This window comes from Ambystoma mexicanum, chromosome 8, assembly GCF_040938575.1.
Source record: "Ambystoma mexicanum isolate Mex_15411 chromosome 8, UKY_AmexF1_1, whole genome shotgun sequence".
Classification (NCBI taxonomy): domain Eukaryota; kingdom Metazoa; phylum Chordata; class Amphibia; order Caudata; family Ambystomatidae; genus Ambystoma; species Ambystoma mexicanum.
In genome coordinates this window covers 377666833-377688816 of record NC_090929.1, presented here as the reverse complement: position 1 = coordinate 377688816, position 21984 = coordinate 377666833, and the positions used below count along the sequence as shown (strand labels likewise).

The 21984-nt window shown below is 45.8% G+C and overlaps 1 protein-coding gene across 1 annotated transcript in view; it reads right to left on the bottom strand.

Moving 5' to 3' along the window:
* Positions 1 to 2476: 2476 nt before the first annotated feature.
* LOC138473596 (epidermal growth factor receptor kinase substrate 8-like protein 1) overlaps positions 2477 to 21984 on the bottom strand; it is a 214113-nt gene continuing 194605 nt past the window's right edge. Inside the window, exons 9-10 of the mRNA XM_069612159.1 lie at positions 12631 to 12777; positions 2477 to 2737 (exon numbers count right to left, since the gene is read on the bottom strand). Of these exons, the coding sequence (XP_069468260.1) occupies positions 12632 to 12777 (146 nt within the window). The 3' untranslated portion in view covers positions 2477 to 2737; position 12631. The remainder of the gene's footprint in view (positions 2738 to 12630; positions 12778 to 21984) is intronic.

The following is a 21984-nucleotide window of genomic DNA, read 5'->3' as shown; positions in this document are numbered from 1 at the left end:
CGATTCGGGCATTGTGTCATTTTTAGTGTCCAAATTCCTTACAATAATTACACTGATCGCTATATATCTTGGCAATAGGGGATGCTCTGTTTGGCACTACATCTGGATTGGAAATGGCAAACGTACACCTTCCACTGGCCCTCCCCTTTTTTCCCATTGGCCATGTCTTGTTCTATAACCTGCACTTCCATTGTGTGGCGGGGGCTGTGAGGGATGGAGCTGAAGTTGTTGAATATGTAAAGTCATAAGCTTAGTTTCAGTAGCCTCTTTCTATTTCTCTGCCTTTTCATGGAAATGTTGGGTGGCCAATAAAACATCACTTAAATCATATCCTTTCCAAACTATCAATATGCTGTCGATACCACTGGCAATCATGGGCTGCTGTCCCATTACAAACATGGACACAACATCTTATTGCACTTGCTCAGTTGTGTGTCAGCAGGATTTTTCATTTTTGTTCCTTTTGCATGCATTGATAATAGTAGAAACAGTTGTCTTAGTACAAGTCTCTAACTAAGAAAGTACATAGAAGTTCATCAGTGAATTTTCTCACACAAGTTGCTGTTTAAGTGAATGACATTTTTGGTGAAGTTGTGTGATTGTGTCTGTGGACATAGTACCTTGGATTCATTGGTTTACATCAATACAAGGAAGGTTACAACAGTCTATTTTCATCTGAATGGGCCTCATTACGAGATTTGCGCTAAAAATCCATCATTACCGGCATGCCGGTAACAACATGTCTGTGTAGCCTTGATCCTGCAAACAGCGGCTGATCACCAGTGTGTGAGTACGCACATACCTGCATGCCGGTAATGGTTGTACCGCCATGCCGGTAACGATCCTCAAACCCCAAGATAGCAGCATCATGAAATGCGCAGATACCTCCTCAACCATCGGCATCCCCCAAATAGCGGTACCAGTATTAACACAGTGGTATTGATGGGTCCGTTATTACCGGCACCGGAAGCAACGTCAACACGCCGGAATGGGAAATGCTCCGGCGGCCATCTTCAAAAACACAATCCATTGCCATCCTCTACAGACTGGACCTGTGCAGGCAAAACCCCTAACAAGCCTTGGAGAAGCAACCCAGAAAGGCACTGCTCGCTTGCAAACCCAGATTCAAGGAGGAGGAGCTCAACATGTTAGCTGACATGCTAGTGGAGCATGCGGACGTGGTCTTCTGTGCTAACCTGAGGCGTCCAGCCCAGCTCAGGAAGAAGGAGATTTGGGAGGATGTAGCGAGAAAAGTGAGTGCGGTTGGCACCACCGCACACACCGTGAAGGACTGCAAAAAGCGGTGGGATCCTGTCAAACAATAGCAGCCAGGGGCTGGCAACAGGCGGTGGTGCCCACTCACCCATAAAATTGGCAAGGTGGGATCTACAGCACATTAATTGATGTTGAGTCCATCAAAGGAGTTGGTGTAGCGGAGGTCGAAGTCCCATCATCGGCAGAAGGTGAGTGTCCCCAAAAACACCTGAAATCCAATGATCACAGTCGTCCAACAAATTTGATTGTGATGCGAGCCAATACATGGCCCATCATACACACATTCACATATCCCTGTCCAGATGCTGGCCCCATCACTGTCACATCAAAATGCATGCTGCATTCCGCTCCCATACGAAAATACACACCCGATACACAGATGAACTGCACGTGTCACACAGCATGCAAGACACAACACACCCGTAGGCCCCACAGCAGACACCATGGTGAACATTTGAAAACCTGAGGGATGGCAATACTCCCCCCCAATCCATGAATGCACCCTGTCCGATGCAACAAGCATACAACGATCCACATGGCACTAACCGCACAAAGACCAATGCATGCATAATGCAAGTACTACCATCACTGATGCCCTGCCTCCCTCTGTCCCCCACAGGAACGGATGCAGACAGTAATGAACACAATGCAAGTGCACAGGCCAGGACACCCGCCAAAAGGCCCAGGGGCCGGGATGATGGCACCAGGCCATCCACATCGAGAGGAACAGGGATGGTCCAAGTGCCACACAAGTCACTCACCAGTGCCCAACCAGCTCCACAGCCACCAACAAAGGGCCAGCAGACCTCTGTGGAAACTGAGCATGACGGCTCACAGTCCGCCGCCACAAGCTCAGTTGGGGAGACAGCTGCATCCGCACCTTATAGTGGCGATGAGGAAGAGGGCCATGATGACAACACCCCTGTAGGAGGCATCTTGTCTGAGGATGTTGGACAAACCCCAAGCCCCCAGGTCACCCCACAGGGCACACCTCATCATGATTCTGAAGCTCATGGCAGGCATGGAGAGTGGTCTCCAATAGAGGTCAGCCCCGTATTGGCCACATCTACACCAGCAAACCAGCCATCCACCTACACCACCGCAATACGGGATGTCAAGGGATGTCTGTCAAGGATGGAGGGCCAGCAAGAGGAGATGCACGGATTAGTCAAACAATATGTTGCAGATGGTGAGGCAACTCAGGTGGCAGAGGTACGTTCCGCCGGATTCACATGTTGTGCAGCATGGCACATACCATGATGATCTTGCCACCTTCCCAAGCCCGTAAAAGAGGGCGCCACCCGACCTGCCGAGGGAGCGAAACCGTGCCTTCAACAGGCCAAAGGTCTGCTCTATGACCACACAAGTGCGTGTATGGGCACAGTTGAGTCCTCTTCGTGCCTGTTCTGCAGATTCCTGACAGGGGTGAGGAGCCATGTCTTCAGGGAATAGCCAGCATCACCTGCATAGGAGCACAAAAAGGTATGTGTAAGGGTATTTCTCAATTTCCATTTGTGTTCGCCCTGTACATCGTTCATGCTCACATGCAGTATTTCATCAATGGCAGCTATTGACTTCACATCTACACAACTATCTGCCCTGTACACTACTTGGCAATCCATGGTGCTGGTCTTGGGTGATGTACACGACGTAGGGGCCTTGACATTGGAATCACCAGCCACCCAGATGGAGTGACAAGGTCCATGATGTACACACATGTGAGGGTTGTGTGACAGGGGGTGAGACCAAATGCATGTTGGGCAATGTTTGATGCATTAGGCTGATGGACTAAATGATACTGCTTGTTTATACAATAATACATATTGATTATTGTAGACGCCATTCACTTGTCCCTCGACGTCTTTACACTAGTCACAATGGCACAATGTGATTGTTGGTAGTGTCCGCCAGTGTAGGGAAGAGTACTTTAGATGAAGCAGGGTGTCGACTTGCATGCTAGTACTCATGTGCTGTGGGCGATTCCCACACCAATCGCACCCATGTAGGTGTTGCTCACTACTTGATGGGTTCAATTTGAAGCATCCATGTCGCATGTGTTCTCCCATTTGTATTCAACTCCACATGTTATCATGTTGTCATGCAGTGTTACTGTCAGGGAGGGGCAGTGACAGCGGAATTGCCTGAAGTGGAATTCATTCTGTGCACTCATGGATGCTTGACCTGCGAGGTGTTTCAATGTGGTCATGTGTATTCAGCTTTGTGAACATGTGATGGTGCATTGTGGTGCTGAGGGTCTGGTCAGGTGATGTCCAGTGTAGCGGTGTAACGGTATAACGGTATACCATTAAAGATACCGTGACCCACTCAATTGAACAATAATAACCGTCACATTGTTTATACCGGTATACCGTTTATACCGTTAAGTGTGCTTTTCAATCTGATTTGGAAAGGCTGCAGTAAGCAAGTGCTGCACAGTCTTGGTCTTGCACTGTTGGATGTGTCATCTGCCAAGTAGTTTTAGTTGGTGCAGTTTTTAATGCCATTCCATAAACCACACGTGCCTGACACAGAATCAATATGTTAGCAATAAAAAGAATAAATACAGTGCCAAGAAGGGAAAGGGTTTACTTTGGGTTGGTGGCTTTGGGGTTTATAGATTTATAATGGATAATGTTTGCTAAACATATGACAATGGGGGATTTCCCTGGTTCTATAATTGAATTTACATATAATAAGTCACACTGCGAAATTCCCTCATCTCTGTGGGTATTCCCTGCTGCCATACCAAAGGGTAACATGTCCGTGATTACATGAACACCTTTTGGCCCGCAAGTAAACTAAAGGCTGTAACGTAAAGAGAGCGTGCGTGCGTGTGCGTGTGTGTGTGTGTATGCGCACAAGCTTATACTACCATCAGTCTCCGTTGATTTGTGGCATGCAGGTTATAAAGATGGTAACATGTTCATCTTCACCAGTAGCCAGTAGGGGAGCTAAAGGCCAAAATGACCACTTAAGAAAAGCTATTCAGTTTGCTTTGCCAGTCGCAGCAGGGCTCCCCCCCACCTGCTCCTCTCCACATGTGTGTTTGGTGGAAGCAAGGGGTGGCATTTCAGTAGAAAGTATCTTGAAAAGCCAAATTCTGGCCCTGGGTGCCTGGTTTTGTTTGTGATGATAAATCTGACAATTTGTGACCTTTTAGAAAATATTAAGATTGGTTAACTCCACCTGCTATACCGCGATAACCATGATATACCGTCATTTGGCAGGAAGGTTATCGTACCGTCATAAAACTAATACCATGACACCCCTAGTCCAGTGGGCATGTTCAAGGGTGTGCGCTGATTGTGAGTCTGGCATTTACACATTGGTGTGCGGCCAGAGTGTGTCTGCCTCCATTGTCTGTGTCATGCATCTTATTTGGTTGATTATGGGCACAGTATTTGGCAGCATGGACAGTGTCCAGACACCCCATTGAGGGCACTCCCATGGCCCAGAGAGCAGACTGCTTGCGCATGAATGTAAACCCCACCCAAACACTCTCGTATGGCCCAGAGAATAGACTGCTAGCGTATGCATGTAACCCCCCCCCCCACAAACACTCTCCCATGGCCCAGAGAGCAGACTCACCAGCAGCCATCCACGTCGTACGGCATCTCCTTCCATACAGCGGGGTAGCGAGGAGTTCCGCAGCACCATTGCATCATGCGTGGATCCTGGGTATCTGGCACAGCAATGTGTAATCATCTTGCTGGCATCACACACCATCTGCACATTGATGGAGTGGAATAGCTTCCGATTGCGGTATACCAGCTCCATGGCATGTGGGACTACCAACTTCATGTGGGTGCAGTAAAGGGCACCAATGACATTGGGCATGCCTGCCAGTGCATGGAATGCTATTTTGGTGTCATTTGCCTCCTGTGGTGTCCCTGGTAGGGATATGTAGGCCCTTGCCTGCTTTAGGAGTGCATCCAGCACTTGGTTTCGCACACCGGAGAAACAGGGTTGCGAGATGCCATGCAGCTGGCCCACTGTGTGCTGGTAGGTGCCTGTGGCCAGGAAGTGGAGCACAGATGTCACCTTCAGCAGAGGGGGGCTGGCGGTGCAGATGTTGATCAGGCTGACTAAGTCTTCATGTATTAGTTCCACTATGGTGTTGATGGTGTCCCTGTCCAGGCGGTACATGGTGTGGATCTGTGCTGGGGTTAAGTTGAATGGATTGGCCCTTATACGTGGGATTGGTGGCTGCCTGCGGGGAACCATTGCCTGCACTGGTGGGATTTGCTGGGCCAGTCTCACCCTCCTTCTCCTCCTGCGTCTCCTCTGTGTTGCCTGTTGTACTGCCTGCTCAAAGAGTAGCAGTGCAGGCATGTCCTCCAGCTCCAGTAAGGCAACTGCAAGTGGTATCAGTTTGGTCATTTGAAGGGGTGTGGTGTGTGGCTGTGCTTCTTTTGTGCGGGGCTGGGTTCCATTGCCTCCACCTGTGCTGATTGGCTGATTGTGTACACCTGTGCCAGTTGGGAACACAGCAGTTTCCTATTAACGGGTGATCTGCGATGCCGGTATAGCCAGCATCGTGGTGGCCCTTCTTACCAGCATCTGGATGCTGGCATGTGCATGTCCGTGCAACTCATAATGTTCTCTTCCTTGCGGCATGCCGGTAATACGGCACGGCACCAGCGCGCACGCATGCTGGTACGGTGTTGCACGGCCACAGCGGGTCCCTGTCAATGCCGGTAGGACCAGCATTGCAGGCCGTGATGGGCCGGTCCCGTAAATTATGCTGGTAATGCCTTACCGGTATCGTTATTACCGGACCTCCAACCTTGTAAGGAGGCCCAAAGTCTTCTTGGAAGCCAACATGATTGTCTGGTATTTTAGGGAATTGCTGAACAACTTTAAACAGATTTGCATACCTCCATGGGGCCTGGAGAGCATTCCAATCAATGGGAAGTTGTTGAACCAGAAATGCTGGGGAGCTAGTATGAGGCGTGGGGTTAGGAAACCCTTTGAAAGAGGAAGTGCTCCCTTCAGTGGATAAGGTACACAAAACATATGAGATTCCCCATCTGTCATGTATCAAAGCGAGGACTGAGCAAACTTGGTTTGAGGGGCTCACTGGTTATTGTATGGGGGTAGATTGGTTGTACAGCATGGGCGATTCACTATTGGTAAAAAAGGACTGTGTAACTGAACCTGTTCATCAGACTGATGGGACGGAGGGTGCAGACTCTGTGGTAGTGTTTGAATGGGTGGATGAGAAGAGTCAAGGATATATTCTGGAGAATATTTTGGGAGGGGTCACCCTTGCAATGATGGATAGAGTTGGCTGTTGCCTTTCTTAGTCTTTGGGATGGCATAATTTACTCGAACGTTTTTTAATTCCTTCAGTTGATCTCGCAATTTGCCTTGAGCATCTTTTAGTGCACTTGTCTGCAACTAGTTATGTTGATTTCTGAAACTAGTTATGTTGATTAGTGGTTTCAGAGTACCAGTAAAAAAAAAACATCCAACTGCTTTTGGTGAACCCTGGCTCTGCGGGATTGCAGTGCTTCTTACGAATGCCAATTATATCCATATCAAATGTGCCAACCTCAGGGAATTGCTTAATGACTTTGTTCCATTGTAAAATAGTGCCATTGATCCAGAAACGTGTAAGTGCTGGGTGAATAATGTATGAACATATGAATAAGCTGGACTCCCTTTAAGAGGAATTCGTACTCAGCAGGGGTGGGGGGAGGGGTATAGCAGCATTGGAATAAGGAACACAATCGAATAGAATCCCCTATTTGAGAAAAGCAGTAGCATATAAGGCAAAAGAGGGAGAGACCATGTTAGAATTTTTAAAACATGACAATAACAGTGTAATATAGGGTGCTACAGAGGTATAGAAGGGGCCTCATTGTGAGCATGTAGGTAGCCGTGCCTTTATGGCAGGCACGGCTACCGCCATGCTCGCTATCGGCCCCGCCACCCACGATTGGGCAATAACCCGCCCGTTACGAGTTGAATGGGCCGGTAATTGCCCATTCGTAGTTGGTGATATTGCCGGGCTCCCGTTCCCCATTCTGCCCAGTAGGGCAGAATGGGGGTGGTGAGCATGGTTGCACCGGCTCCGTTGATAACGGTGCCGGTGCAATCACGAGTTCTGCTCGTGGGTTCCGCACAGCCCACCAGGTAAGACCTGGCGGGATGTCAGGAATCCGCAATCAGAACTCGTAATGCGGCGGAAGGTATGAACTGTGCCTTCCCGCCACCCTTATAATGAGGCCCAATGTCCAACTAGTTACTGCTACAACGCATGGCACATAATTGTGGGACCATACTAACACCAACATAATTGAGATGAGTATAAACAGATTATTAAGGTTACAGTATAGTGCAGCCTCCCTGCCAATTAGGTTAGAGCAAGGAATAGGTAATATTACCCAGACAATTTGGCTTAAACCCTTATGGTACTGGATTATGATATGGAACAATGACAATTTAGAATCATATCTTGAGTTGCTTAAAGATCTGCCCTACTCAGTTGGTGCGAGTGACTTACCCTTGTTTCAGTATGTTAAATCTTTGTTTTTATTTACTCAATCTCCCTGCATATTGATTAACACGTGATGCTATGGCCTTTGGGCCAAATTTATTTTAAAAGTGGCATATGGAGAATGGACCAAATGTGAAAGTTTGCAAGCCATTGTTGACAACCGCATAATTGGTGATTATCTGGAAGTTAAAAAAGTCCCTCTGCTTTGAGAGTTACTTAGGCAGGCTAGACATGAAGGAAAGGACCATCTTAATCAAATTGAGATGGGGATCCTACCCGTTCGAGGATTGCCAGCTAGATTGGGACAGAATAATTCTGCAAAATGCCATTTTTGCCCTACATTCGACGAACTTGCAGTTCCTTTTTTACTGTTGTGTCCATTGTCAAAAGCCCTACAGCGACATTGGATGAAACCATTTCTTAAGCAAATAGAATAAGAAATGTGGAGAATGCCCTATGATTTTACAAATCTACTAATGATTGGGATGTGTGACGATTCACAGGCAGGAGCTCATCACTTCTCCCCAGTGGGGAGCCGTCCCCTCTGAGGCTAGGGAGGTGAAGCCGTTACCCAATAGCCCCCCTAGGAGCGGTGGACAGCAGAGAGACTCCGCTCATGGGGATAAGGACTCCCATTCCATGAAGAAACTCCCTAACCATCTTGCCTTGCACCTATAAAACCCCTCAAGTCTGCAGAGAGTACAACTGAAAACACTACTGTGTGTTACTGTAACATTCCCTCCCTTCATTCCTGGAGACTTGACACCACTGAGATGAGGAAGAACAGTAATGATGGTATACCTTGTTCTAAGAGAACTGGATGAGGTGGCCACGAGGAGGGATGAAGAGGACATCATGGAAACAACCAACAGACTACAACACTGCCCTGGGGTGGGCCCAGCTAGTAAAGATAAAAACTGAGAACGGAATGAATGAAAGAGAGAGAAGTCAGCAAGGCGCCAGAAAAGCCCGGGAATTTCAAACCCAGGAACCTGTCAGCTGTGCAGAGAAGCTGGTACTCTGAAGAGAACACGCGGAAGAGTGGAAGCAGCAGAAGGATCCTGTGAGCTGTAAGGGAGCCAACTCATTTCAGTGCTGGGGAAGTCGAGGTGGTGGCGTGACTGTGTGTAGGGTGACCGCTCGATCCAACAATGACTGTGACACCGCCAGCCCCAGACCTTTGCCAAGCTGCACAAGTGAACCATAGGGAAGAGACGAGTGAACAGCAAACCGCCTGCGACCCCACAAAGAACATGATACAACTGTTTCCAACACATACAAGGTAACAGGAACTACGGGAAACCTGGGTGGGTTCTAGGGAGTGCAGAGATAACAGAGAGTGGAAGCTGCATCAGGAGTAATATCCCTCATCACAGTAGTGATACCCAAAGTACCCAGGGTCAAGGTAGCATCAGGAGTAATTTCCCTCATCACAATAGTGATACCCAAAGAACCAATTGTCAAGAAAGCCTCTGGAGTAATCTCCTCATCAGAGTAGTGATACCCAGAAAACCAAGAGTCAAGAAAGCCTCAGGACTAATCTCCCTCATTACAGCAGTTATACCCAGAAACCCAGGAGTCAAGACAGCCTCTGGAGTAATCTCCCTCGTCACAGTAGAGATTCCCACAGAACCAAGAATCAAGAAAGACTCAGGAGTAATATCCCTCATCATAGTAGCGATACCCTGAAAACCAAGAATAAATAGAATATGTGGATGGATCTTCTTCATCACCACAGTGATATGCAAAGGTTTGAAAGACAAGAGTGCATCGGGAGAAATCTCCCTTGTCACAGTGATAATCCAAGAAGGATTAAAGAGGATCCTAAAATGGAAGAGCTATTTGGAAATAATCTTCATAAAGAAGGGGAAGAATGACTGGAACTGTAAAGTAATCTTGTAGAAGTCCTTGGGCATAAGTCAAGAGACTTTTGAGGACTATTGTTAAAGAATACCACAAGGCAGGCTGTGCGATGTGGGTCAGGAGAAGGGAGTCATTCTCCTGGCCAGACTCCATTTGTTGAATCAGAAACTAGAGCAAAAGATTGATGTGAAAGAGATAAAGACTGTGCCAGTTCATCAGGAGAAGGGAGCCATTCTCCTGGTAAAATTTTCATTTGAATGCTGAACCCTTTTGTAGGATAAACATCCTGATGACGAGCATCCAAGATATAGTTGTTTAGGCAGAGATATCTTTTTGGAGCAGAGATCTTCAAACTGTTGGGTGCGAGAGCCCAGCATGAAATGTAAAATAAAATGTTTTATTTTTTTCTTAGATTGGAGGAAATGGACAGGGGTGGCTCACATGGTCGGACTGGAATATAAAGCTGTCTCAGGCACCAATGAAAAAGTGGCCTGCACTTGCAAATGGATATAAATTCCTCTAGTCACAGTCACAGTTACTTTAGACTGTTTAAATAGTACCCAAGGGGGTGTTTTTGTTAATATGTAAGCAAATTGTGATATTTAAAGAATATTAATTCAGCAACAATGGTCAAACCTTCTAGCTTCATAGTGAAGTAACTCATCAAACTAGCCCATATTGGCCAAAAAGGTGGCCCACACTAGCATTTTGCATTTTTGGTATGGGCATAGTATGGGGGTGGTTTCCTTCTCCAACCTTGCATAGCTCATTGGAAATGCTGGCTGGGGCACTGCATGTCTGTAAGTGCGAGGGAGAGCTCCTGCGCCTTTCGCACATACGAACAGAGCAGCCTGGAGCAGGGCATTTCAGCACCCATGCGCAGGCCCCTGCAGAAGGTACGCTTATGTTCATTTATGTTTTATTTAAATGTGTATGGATGCGTGTATGCTTGTGTTATGAGTGAGTGTATGGTGACAGGTGCTCATGTGAATGACAGAGTGATTGCTGTGTGAGTGTGTGTGTGTGTTTGTTTTGGTCAGTTGAGCTGATTTTGGCGAGTGGGGGAAGTGGTGGGAAGGAGGGTTGTACAACAAGGACATTTTAAAAATGCCTTTGTTGCACAATCGCCCTACCCACCTGCCAAAATCAGCTATCCTTCTGAGGTGCTGTGGAGGCCAGAGGACAGGGATGGTATTTGTTTACCGGATATCTATGATAGATGTCCAGTCAAAAATACCATGCTTTCCCCCCCAGCGCCTTGCATACACACATAATCATGTTGATTGTGTTAGGCACTGTGGGGCCCACGGAACAGGGATGGTATCTTTTTACTGGACATCTATCATAGATGTCCAGTAAAAAAATATCATGCCCGTCTCCTAGGCCTCCCAGCACCAATTGCAAACTGTTTGGCTTTTTACCCATTTTTTTAAAAAGGTATGCTCTAAAATGCAACATTTTAACCCATTATTTAAAAAAATGTGATGGGGAAAATCACCCGTGATTGGTTCAGGCTCCATCACTGTGCTCGGTCGATATAGCATATCTGGTGGAAGAATGCATCCCCTCCACTTAAAAAATTCACTAGCTACCACTGGCCCTGGGACTGTGGTGGGAGCAGAATGGGGTAGCCCAGGGACTGTGGTGGGAGCCATGGGATAGTGGTGGCAGCAGGGTGGGGAGAGCCCAGGGACATTGTTGGGTGCAGGATGAGGAGAGTACAGGGACTGGGCTAGAAGTGGGATGAGGAAGGCCAGAGACTGTGATGGGAGTAGGTGGGGGAGCCCAGGGGCTATACTTTTTTAAAACTATTTTTGGGGGAGGCAGGCTTGCACATATTTTGCTCAGGGTGGTGGCCTAAACGTTTGAAGACCACTGCCTTAGAGATAGGGAGATGTAGGACCTTTTCTTTATTTTTCAATAAAACTTATTGAAACATGCCAACCCTTACTCCACCACACTACAGATGTAAAAATGAAGGTGGCATAGTTTCTCTCTAGAGCCTGCAACAAGAGAATTAAATATATACTGGTGATTTCTTAGATTATACATATAATGGCATGTTTGATTATTTTGTATTTTGTCTAGCTAACATATGCCAGTAATTTACCGGGATATAGAGCTGATAACATAAGAATCTCTAATTTGATAGCAATTACAAGGGCTAGCATTTAACAGATATTTAAATGATTTGCTGCATATGGTAATAGATCTTAGACTGCAAGCTCATTCAAGTTTGGAATTACTGTTTTACTGGCTTTATGATTGTTCAAATGAAATCAAAATGTTATTCAAATGCAATTTTCTACTAAAGTTTTGCACTTTACATGGATGTAGTTGTTTTTTTATAAGAGTTTCCTCTATTTTAATTGTTCTTAATGAGGGGAACTGAATGCAATGTCCAACACTTAATTATCCTGTGTTGGACATTGAGTGGATTTAGTGACCACATGACTTGAGCAGTCTTAGTTGACGTTTTTTAGTTTTTTGGTTTTACCTGTGTTTTTGTCATTGTGAATGTTATTGTATTCTGTTATCTGTACTTTTATGGCAATATGACGAATAAAGTTATATGATGATATTGATAAATACACTTCTACAGGACACATTTTGGCACCCAGAAAACATTCTCTGCTGTTGGTCCTGCAAGACAACCTAACCTCAGTTAAAATGCCTGTCGAGGCTTGCAGGGTATGTGCAACAGACACTCAAAGGTTTATAATTGTCCTTAGACCATATATTTTCCATACAAAGAATTAAAATAAGTATTTAAAACAATAAAACTCATTCAATAAGGACAATGTTTGTGCAAAATGAACAATACTAGTTCCCTACACTGAGTGCACATTAGTGCATGAATGCAGGTGCTTTTAGGTAGTAACCCGTTCATTTTTCTTTCAGGTGGAGTTATAAAAGCCTGCAACAAGAACAGTTCAGAAATAATTAATAGAAAAGCAAAAGGACAAACCAGGCTTAACTTATGAACTGACCTTAGATATATGTCTCGTTTCCAGGTTGACCAGGGGCAGCATTGTCGGACCTGGTTTCAAGACATGCCAGGGAAAGTGGCAGGAATACTCGTCCGCAGTCTTCGGAGGATGTTGAACCAGGCAATGCATTATAGATGACATGGCACCCTAATTGTTGTGTAAAAGCAACACAGAACTTAAATTTCGGTTAGGTCATGTTAAAAATAATTTATTTAATCAGAGTTCTGCCAGAAAATTCAAATGTGTGGACTCAGTGTCCTTTTCTGTTTTACATAGGTTTCCAGTCATATCATCAGAGATAAAACCTATTTGCAACAGTGACCAAAATATATTGCTCACCTTTTACATCTCTGACCAGGCCGAGGGCCATGAGATCCTAGTCGAAAGATTAAGGCATTCTGCTTACTTTTCTAGCAGCATTTCCTGGCTACCTTTGCGTAGGATGCAATGCTCCAATAATGCTCACCTGTTGACGGTGCCATGCACTAAACTGATAGTTGTGAATCAATGTGATTTATTTTGGTGCCATACCTACACTGTGGAACTCTCTGCCCCTTCCTCATCTCCCGATTTAAGGATTTGCAGCTCCGTAAATGGTTTCAGATTCTGAAGACATACCTCTTTGCTTAAAGATCTCCTTACACAGTTTTTTGTGCTGATCCCGTGATATGGTATTGGATACAAATGTAGCTTTTCTGTTATTTGTAGTTTGTATTGTGAGCGTTCTGATACCTCTGGGCTTGTTTGGTCTTTGACGCTATACAAATAAATAAATAAATATCTCGTACATTTCATTCCTGAGAACAAGGTTTAGAAAAATGATATTGAGGTTAAGGGGAAGTGAGGGCAGGGTGAACGGGGAGCGGTCATCTGGGGAGGGGTGTCCCCATCGAAGTAGTATGCCTTTATTGTAAGTGCTTATGGGTACTGTGTGAAACCTGAAGGTATTCTCCCACCTACTTCTCTGGGATTTTCCATTCAGGTGGCCAGGGAAGGGGCATTGCTTTTGGATCCCGACTCTGGGGTGGACAAGTGAGGGAGGATCACCTGAGTGGACGGTCACATGGAATTGGGAGGAGAGTACCTAAAGGCGAAACATGGTATTCCCCCTTTCCCAAATCTCCCTCAGCTTTTATGGGGTATTTTCAATCTCATCTTATCTCCTCCTCCCTATTTCCAACATGTACTGGGATGAGGAAGAGGCAGCTAAGAGTTATAAGGATTACCCATAGAAACAACACTGTGATGCAGGGAGAGGCTTACTACACTCCACCACTAGGCTGTCCCGTTAATAGAGTCAGGCAATGTCAGGCACCTGACATTAACCATACGTGCCTGACTCCACTTGACTCTCAGTTAGGGTATAAAAGGTGTGGTTCTGCCAGGTGGGAGAGTGACCCTGTGTGTCAGAAGGATTGCATTATTGCAAGGGAGCCATATCCCCATGGAGCCAGATTGGGGAAAGCTGTGACCTGTTAGCCATATCCAGGATAGTGCTCATTCCCCTGGGATTTGTGCCGGTCCCAGGGCAGTCCGAGGGCCAGGTGGTGAGACCCTGACCTTCGCCCACAAATCCTGATGAGATTGCCCACCAGCACCTCATACCAAAACACTCTCAGTGTTTTGAGAGTGTTTTGGTGAGAGTGTTTTGGTATACCAGCACCGCCTTGGTGGAAAGGGGAATTACCGCCCTATTCCAAGGTTGGTAGGGCGGTAATTCCCCCTTCCCCCATTGCCCTTCCCCATTCCCATTTTTGCCCCATAGGGCATAATGGGAATGGGGAAGCTGCTAATTACGGCACCGCAAATTGCGGTACCGTAATTAGCACCCTGGTCCCTTTGCGGGTTGGTTTTTAACGCCTGCAAAAAGCAGGCGTTAAATTCTCCAACCCGCAAAGGGACCTCGTAGTAAGGTGGTAAGGGTTTACCGGTACCGGTAAAATACCGGTACCGGTAAACCCTTACCGCCTACCGTGTAATGAGGCCCATAATGTAGTACTCTACTTCAGTTAGGATCAATGTGTCATAAATTTAAATCTCTGGTTACAATACAGAGAGATATCTCGACATGTTTCTGCTCCTCAAGGCAAGTATGGAACATTCATCAGGAGAAAAAAATTGACAACGTAACCAAGTTACAATTGGAGTGATACTACTAACAGTGAAAATTTCATAGCATCTGTGAAATAAAAAACAGAAAGACAAATAGTCAGCTCATGAGTAGCAAAATGACATATTAATGGCTAACCACGAATGAAACATTGTGTAGAACAATCAAACGACAAGTATTCCAGCTCTGATGATCTAGTTCGATGGAGCTGTCAGTATCCATACCTCGTGCTGCTGAAGAACATCTAGGGATGTTGTCAATGTGGTGGACACTTCAGCATCTCCCTGAAAGACAGTACTTGCATTACTATGGATAACACTAATCATAACTGAAAACAAACTCCAGTGGACGATAACTGAGGTATATATCAATTGGAAAGCACTAACCAAACATTCGGTAAAATAATTACACAATACAATAAAAATATTACTTGACATACATAAAACAAGTCTGTAGCGGAATAGCCAAGTAAGATTACCTGATACGCGCTAGATGTGGTTGATAATTGCGGATGTAGAATGTTCTTGCTTCAGATTCGAGGGATAGTCAAGCAGTTGTAAAGGTAAATTATTGATTGATGATGAAATGCCAATATTAAAAATTTCCATGTAAGGAGACAGAATACTTGAGAGTAATGCTATTGAAAATGCACAATATAGCACAGTTCCCTGTGCCCATATATAGATTTTGTTTGTGGGTTATGAAATCGAAAAAGAATATATTGATAAATGTCATTATTCAAAAAGCTATACACTCATATCAATGTCAAAAGTATTACAAGGGACACAACACCTAAAATATCAATGAATCCATTCCGCTACCTACACACTACCGCAAGGCCTAAAGCTAAATCCGGACACTTGACTCTCCAGTTGCGGAATGTGGACGAATAGAGTGGGAATAGCGTTCACTAGCAATTTTCGTGTCGTTCGCCATTTATTCTTCTTTGTTACCCAAGATGTTGTGTAAATGTTCAAGGAAAAATGCCGGCTGCAGATGCGGTATCGATCACCCCTCTTGTCCTCTAAGACTTGTTGAACTCTACTTTCCAGCTCATCCAGTGTATATCTGCAATGTCTGACCCATTCTCTTATTCGATCAACAGTTTTTCGGGAATACATGCATTGTAGTGCCTTCAGATTTAGCATGGGTCTTCGAAGGGCAACCGCTAATCGAACAGGCAGGCATTGTTGAAAATTCTGAAAAGTAAATATCGACATTATTATACAATCTTGATGAATAAAAATGTGATACAAAAGTAAATGAACCATACAATGTTCAATGCAAGGATTGTTTTGGTCGCAGGAACTATACCAGTTCATCATATGCGGTTTAGTATTTGCATCAATTGCAGAAATGTATAAATGATGTGACTAAACTCTGAACATGTGACTCGTCACTTGGATGTTCTGTCTTGCACGAGAAGGAAACATGCTTACATTATAGACTGGACCCCGAAGGATGCAATTTGATGACAATTGACACAGATGAAAATAAATAGATCTATTGATAGCATAACAATGGAAACTCAAGTCAATATCAATGAGACCAATGAACATAGCACTATTGAGTACTCTACTCGCAAATAGATAGAAATTTAAAACTCAACGAAATATGACTAGGATACATGGCCTTACCTTGAACAACAAACAGTTGGATTCAGCACACTGACGAGTTTGCTCGAAGCAGTCACAGAAGTTCACGGTGGTTCTCAGGTAGCAAGTTCAGGAGTTGACTTGCAAAGCACAAAGATGTTCTCATGAGACATATCAAGTGGTTTATAAAGTATTACAAGCAGGGGTGTGTTTGTGAATGAATGACGTGTGTATGTCGTGATATTATGTGGTTTGCCGGGGGCTGGCCAGCGTGAGGGAGGGGTCCTGGCCGAACACACGGGGTCTGAGGAGGCCATGTGAGCGATGGGCCCTTGGCGTGGGATACCTTTTGAAGTGTACATGCTGTTTGGCACCTTGGCCGTTCGCGCCCCTGACAGCCCCCCATGGCAGCACACATCCACTGGCGCGAACCGCCTTTGATAGAGGGGGTGGGATGGATGGGCCTGGGGCGTGCAGATAAGGCACAGGAAGACTGCTGAATGGAGACACACTATGTGGATTTCAGGGGGGGCGGCCTGCTTCAAGGGGGAACCCTGCCTGGAGACACAAATCTGAGGAGGTCATGTGAGTGATGGGCCCTTGGCGTGGGATACCTTTTGAAGTGTACATGCTGTTTGGCACCTTGGCCGTTCGCACCCCTGACAGCCCCCCATGGCAGCGCACATCCACTGGACTTGTTGTTATGGACTTTTGTTTTTGTGAAAACTAACCACTTTTTTATACTTTATATAGTTATACTTCGCCTTTGATAGGGGAGGGCGGTGGGTGGATGGATGGATGGATGGATGGATGGATGGGCCAGTCGGCGTGCAGACAAGGCACAGGAAGACTGCTGAATGGAGACCCACTTGATTCATTAAGAAAATCGAAACAACCGTTGTTAAAATATATGTGGTGTTTTATTTTGTTTCTTTTTTTGATGGCACAAAAATACAAAACTTTACACATTGTACAGGTCAGGTTGCAGCACAGCGAGGGAAAATCCCTGTACTGACCGCTGTCACTCAGGAAAGTTTCTCTTATGGCACGAACGGCACAGGCGGGTATTACTCTTCAAACGCGGTGTCCAAGCCTCCACCATATAAAGGAACGATAGGCCACCAGCTGGTACCACCTGTGAAAAATAATGATACAACCAAGATAAGTTGATTAAACGTTTGTTGTCAATGACAATTCTTGTAACTAATGGCATTCTGCTCGGACAAATGCTATCTAGACACTGCACACTATTGAACGACTTTCATGCGTTACAATGATATAGGAGATGACCATGAAATAGTAGTGGCATCACAAGCAGATTATACTTACTCGTTACTCAGATTACGACGACGAACAGTTGCGCGAAGTTCGTGCATAAGCACCATCATTATCCTCTACACGGACCGTGTGAGGCAGGCTGCCCTGATGTCTGGCAGCTCGGTGATGCATTGCGGTCGTGGCTCACCTTCCGAAATGTAGGCCACGCATCCCGAGTTTTCACAGCAGCAGCAGTTCTCCTCCTCGGTTGGCATTAACTCGCACCAATTGCATGTGCACCAGGTGGAAACACTGTGCATGCGACTAGGTCCAGCGGCTTCATCCGTTGATTCGTCCTGCCAACTGCCGTCCGAAGCCCCATCGTTTTCGCGTGTTTCCCTTTCCAGTAGTTCCTCCTCGGTATACTCGGGCTCATACATGTAGGGCATTATTGTAGCCATTGTGTGGTAAACAAACTAAAATAATTTATAGCGATGATACAGGTGTTCACACGGGCTACAAGCGGCAAAGGTAGCTGACCAGAGCACAGAAACGAGTCACAGAATACTCAAAGTAACACAGAGAGAGGAATGGAATTCGAAAATCTGCTGCTGTGTGTTGTAAAATGATCTGTTTATTCTTATTGAGGAAAGAGGCGTCTTGCCATTTCCATGGCGACATGTCATTAGCTGAAGCGCAGCGATTGTTGACACGAGACGTGCTTTGGCATTGTGAAATGGGCGGTACGCGTCTGCTGATGACAGGCTCAGAGGCGGGGGATATGATTTAGTGCCGCAAAAGCAGTTCAGCCAGGGCGATAGGGCAAGTGATTGGATTATCACAAAACGGCAGCACCCTGGTGCCTGTTTTCGCGTGCCTTTAATGGACGAAAACTCGGGTAAGGAACATATGACATTTTTCTAAAATCGAGCGACTTAGGCTTAAAAACACATGGCCGACCCGTAGGGACAATAAACAATTTTGACCGAACCATTCCTTTAACAATGAGCATGGTCTGTAATACTTCCCTATACTCTATCGCTATCTGGCAAGGAACCCCAATTTCAAAGACCATCTCTCCTGTGTCTTCAGTATCTTCAAACAACTGCTCATCAGACACGTCCCTTAGTAATATGGTTGGATCGATGCACAGAACTGTGCACCACCGCCCGCCTTCCTCATGTGTACCTGATTGAAACGCCCTGCTCTTTTTAATTGCTACAGCCTCTAAGAGAATCGTGACAATGACACCTGGCATTACTTCCTGCGGCACATCAGGCCAAAATAAAAACTCAAATGGTACTCACCAGCCTGATATCTGATCCCCAGGACCTATGAGGAATTCATGGTGGCAACAGTAAAGACAGACACACATGATCACAGTTCAAGGGTGTTTATTGAACCTAATGGGTGAGATAAATGCCTAATCTAAACCTACATCTAAGATGGGAGCAAGCTACGACCATCAAATAATAATAAGGCAGTCCTACTGGCGTGTTGTCAAAAGAAAAGGGCCTATACTAAAATACAACTATTGCCAATCCTTAGTACTAAGTTACCAAAAAGAGTGTGCGATAATGTTGACCAGAAAAGAAAGAAGTGTTCACAAAATGATAAGTCAGGATGGTATGGCTGGGTCTCCCTTCCAGCGTTTTAACCACGGGACAATGAGGGACTTCTGAGCACAGCACACTCCTGGGTCTCACCAGCAGGAGGTTCAAAGTTCCAGTTCAATGATATCAAAACCTTCAGAGGCTAAGTCTCTTTCCTGCAAAAGTCTCTTGCCTTGGAAGGTCTGCTGATTCAAAGTAACAAACTAACAAAATAAATGTTCCTTCCGTACTCTTACACCTTGGGCGGTTGATCTTTACCCCTTGAATCTCACTCCGCTAAACTCAGATCCCTCTTGCAACCTGGGCCTCTCTCCGTCGGCTTCATCATGGCCTTCCAGATATTGCTTGCTATATTCAAATGTCCTTTTTAAACACCTTCCCAATGGAGACAACCCTCGACCGGGTTCACTCTTGTGGGCAGAATGTTCACGGGTGCATTATTCTTGATTAATGAACAACAAACAAACAAACGTTCTCTCTGTGGTCTTGCACCTTGGGTGATCCCTCTTCGCCCCCTAGGACCTCTCTCTGCCAGGCTCGGATCCTCCTTGCAAAAATAGACCTCCCTCCGTCAGGTTCACTAGGGCCTTTCTTCAACACAGTTAATTTATTCCTAATACAGTTCATGTATTGCTCATTCTCATCAGAAAGCAGGGTTTCCTTCTAACTTTCTTTCGGCAACCCTCTGTCAGGTTCACATTTGCCAATTATCACAATTCATAAATTGTAGTGGAAAGTGGGTCTCCCTTCCGCTAGCTTTCCTCTGGCAATGGGTCAGAGACTTACGATTGTACACAGGATTAGACATGACCCTTGTAGGACCACTCTGACACCTCACACCATCCTTTCCTAGGGCCTTCTGGTTCTTGTAATTTCAAAACAGGTCCCGTTCAGAGTCTATCAAATGAGCTCCCATGTGGCGCTGGACCCCCTGCACCTGGACCTCAACTGGGCTTTCTTTAAAGTACAAACACACACACACAAGTTCTTCTTCTTGTAAATTCCTTGTGTTCGAAATGTTGCAACTTGCAACCTTGTGCTCAACACAATTTGTTTTTCTATCAGTTTCCACCGACTCACCAGCTGTGCTGAACCCGTTGGCTTCTTTGTTCTCTGGAGTCAAATATGGTTCTAGGTCAAAGGATCGACAGTAAAAGGGTCGAGAGGTCAAAGGATCGACACCAAAGGGTCGACAGGTCACAAGATCGATTTTTTTTGGGGGGGTTCCTCCCCAACCCCCCTTTTTTTCCTAAAAATCACTTTTTTCCCTAAACAAATACCCCCCAAAAAAGTATAATAAAAAAATGCGATCCTTTGACCTGTCGACCCTTTGGTGTCGATCCTTTGACCTGTCGACCCTTAGGATTCGATCCTTTGACTAGACACCGTCAAAGATAGTACCACAGTAGCCAGCTTGCCTATCCGCCTGCGTTATGAATGTGAGAGGCCCTCATGTACCATTGCCCTCTGCGGCTTTGCATGCCAGCTGTAACTCTCAGTCTTATGATTTCCATTTCTGAGGCTTTGCAGGTCTGAGTTGAAAAGGGCAAGGGCAATTCCCCCTTTGTCGTCCTTCCAGGTCTCACAGCTTTTCTCCTACCTTTGTACTGTCGGTTTGGTGTAAATGTCTCCTTGTGCTTTCCGTCTTGCTTGAAGTGTGCTTTCGTTTGCCGCCTTTATCCCTGTGGGTAAGGTAAAGGGCAGTCAGGTGTGCGTGGTTACTGTCAATGGCCCGACTCTGCCTGACCCTTCTGTAGGGACATGTCAGTTGAACGGTTTAGGTGCCAACCCATTGTCTGTCATGGTGTGAGGAATTGTTGATGTCGGAAAAGATGGGAGTTAGAGTTTCCAAGTATCCTTTTGGGCAGCATGGGGAAAAAGAGGCATAAGAAATGATCTCCCTCGTCCTAAGGGTTGTGGAAAATTCGCAAGGGTAGGTAGCCGGAAAGTAGGGACTCTGCAAGATTTACTTCCCCACGATAACTTAGTTCAGGTTCCTATTTGGCTTCACAGACAAGGAGGGGCTGTTGGATTTTGATAAGTGAAAATGACTGTGGGGGAGGGGGTTGACTTTGGAATAGCCTATAAAGTCCTCGAGAACTTCAACCTCCTCCCTGGTGTTATTACAGTGCCTCACCTGAGGCATTTTCCCGAGCATAACCTTGGGTTCCCTCATCCAAGTGATCCTCCCTTGCTCGTCCGTCCCACGGTTGGGATCTGAGAGCGCCAGCCCTTCTCTGACCACCTGAAGCAAGGAATTCTCGAGGTCTGTTCGGGAGGATACCCTCAGGTTTCTCACAGACCCAACTCAACAAAACCATCACCCCATAGAGAAACAATGCTATATGCATGGGAACCCCCTTAATCGCACTGTCAATACAATAGGTCTAAAAACAATTTGCTTACCAGATACGACCGTGGGGCTTAGCATACAACACCTTCCTCTGTGAAGGCAATGGACATCCACAACTTGCTCAGGATGTCCCCTTCCAAAAGATTTGCTGGGGTATACATACAATACAACAAAGGTGCTGATACATTTTGATTACCCACCTTGATACGAAGATCTTCAGTATAAGGAACCCACAGAACAGCCCCAGAGAATCCCTGCGTGCCCATCGTTTTGCCTGAAAAGTGGAACTCACCTTCCTTATTACAAGACTTGGTAACGCCTGTTTCAACCATGAATGAAAATGTTTGGTCGCCTACCTGCACACCTATCCGGGGTTCCTCTTCTGGATCAGTGGCAATGGACAGGACTGGACACATCAGGGATCTT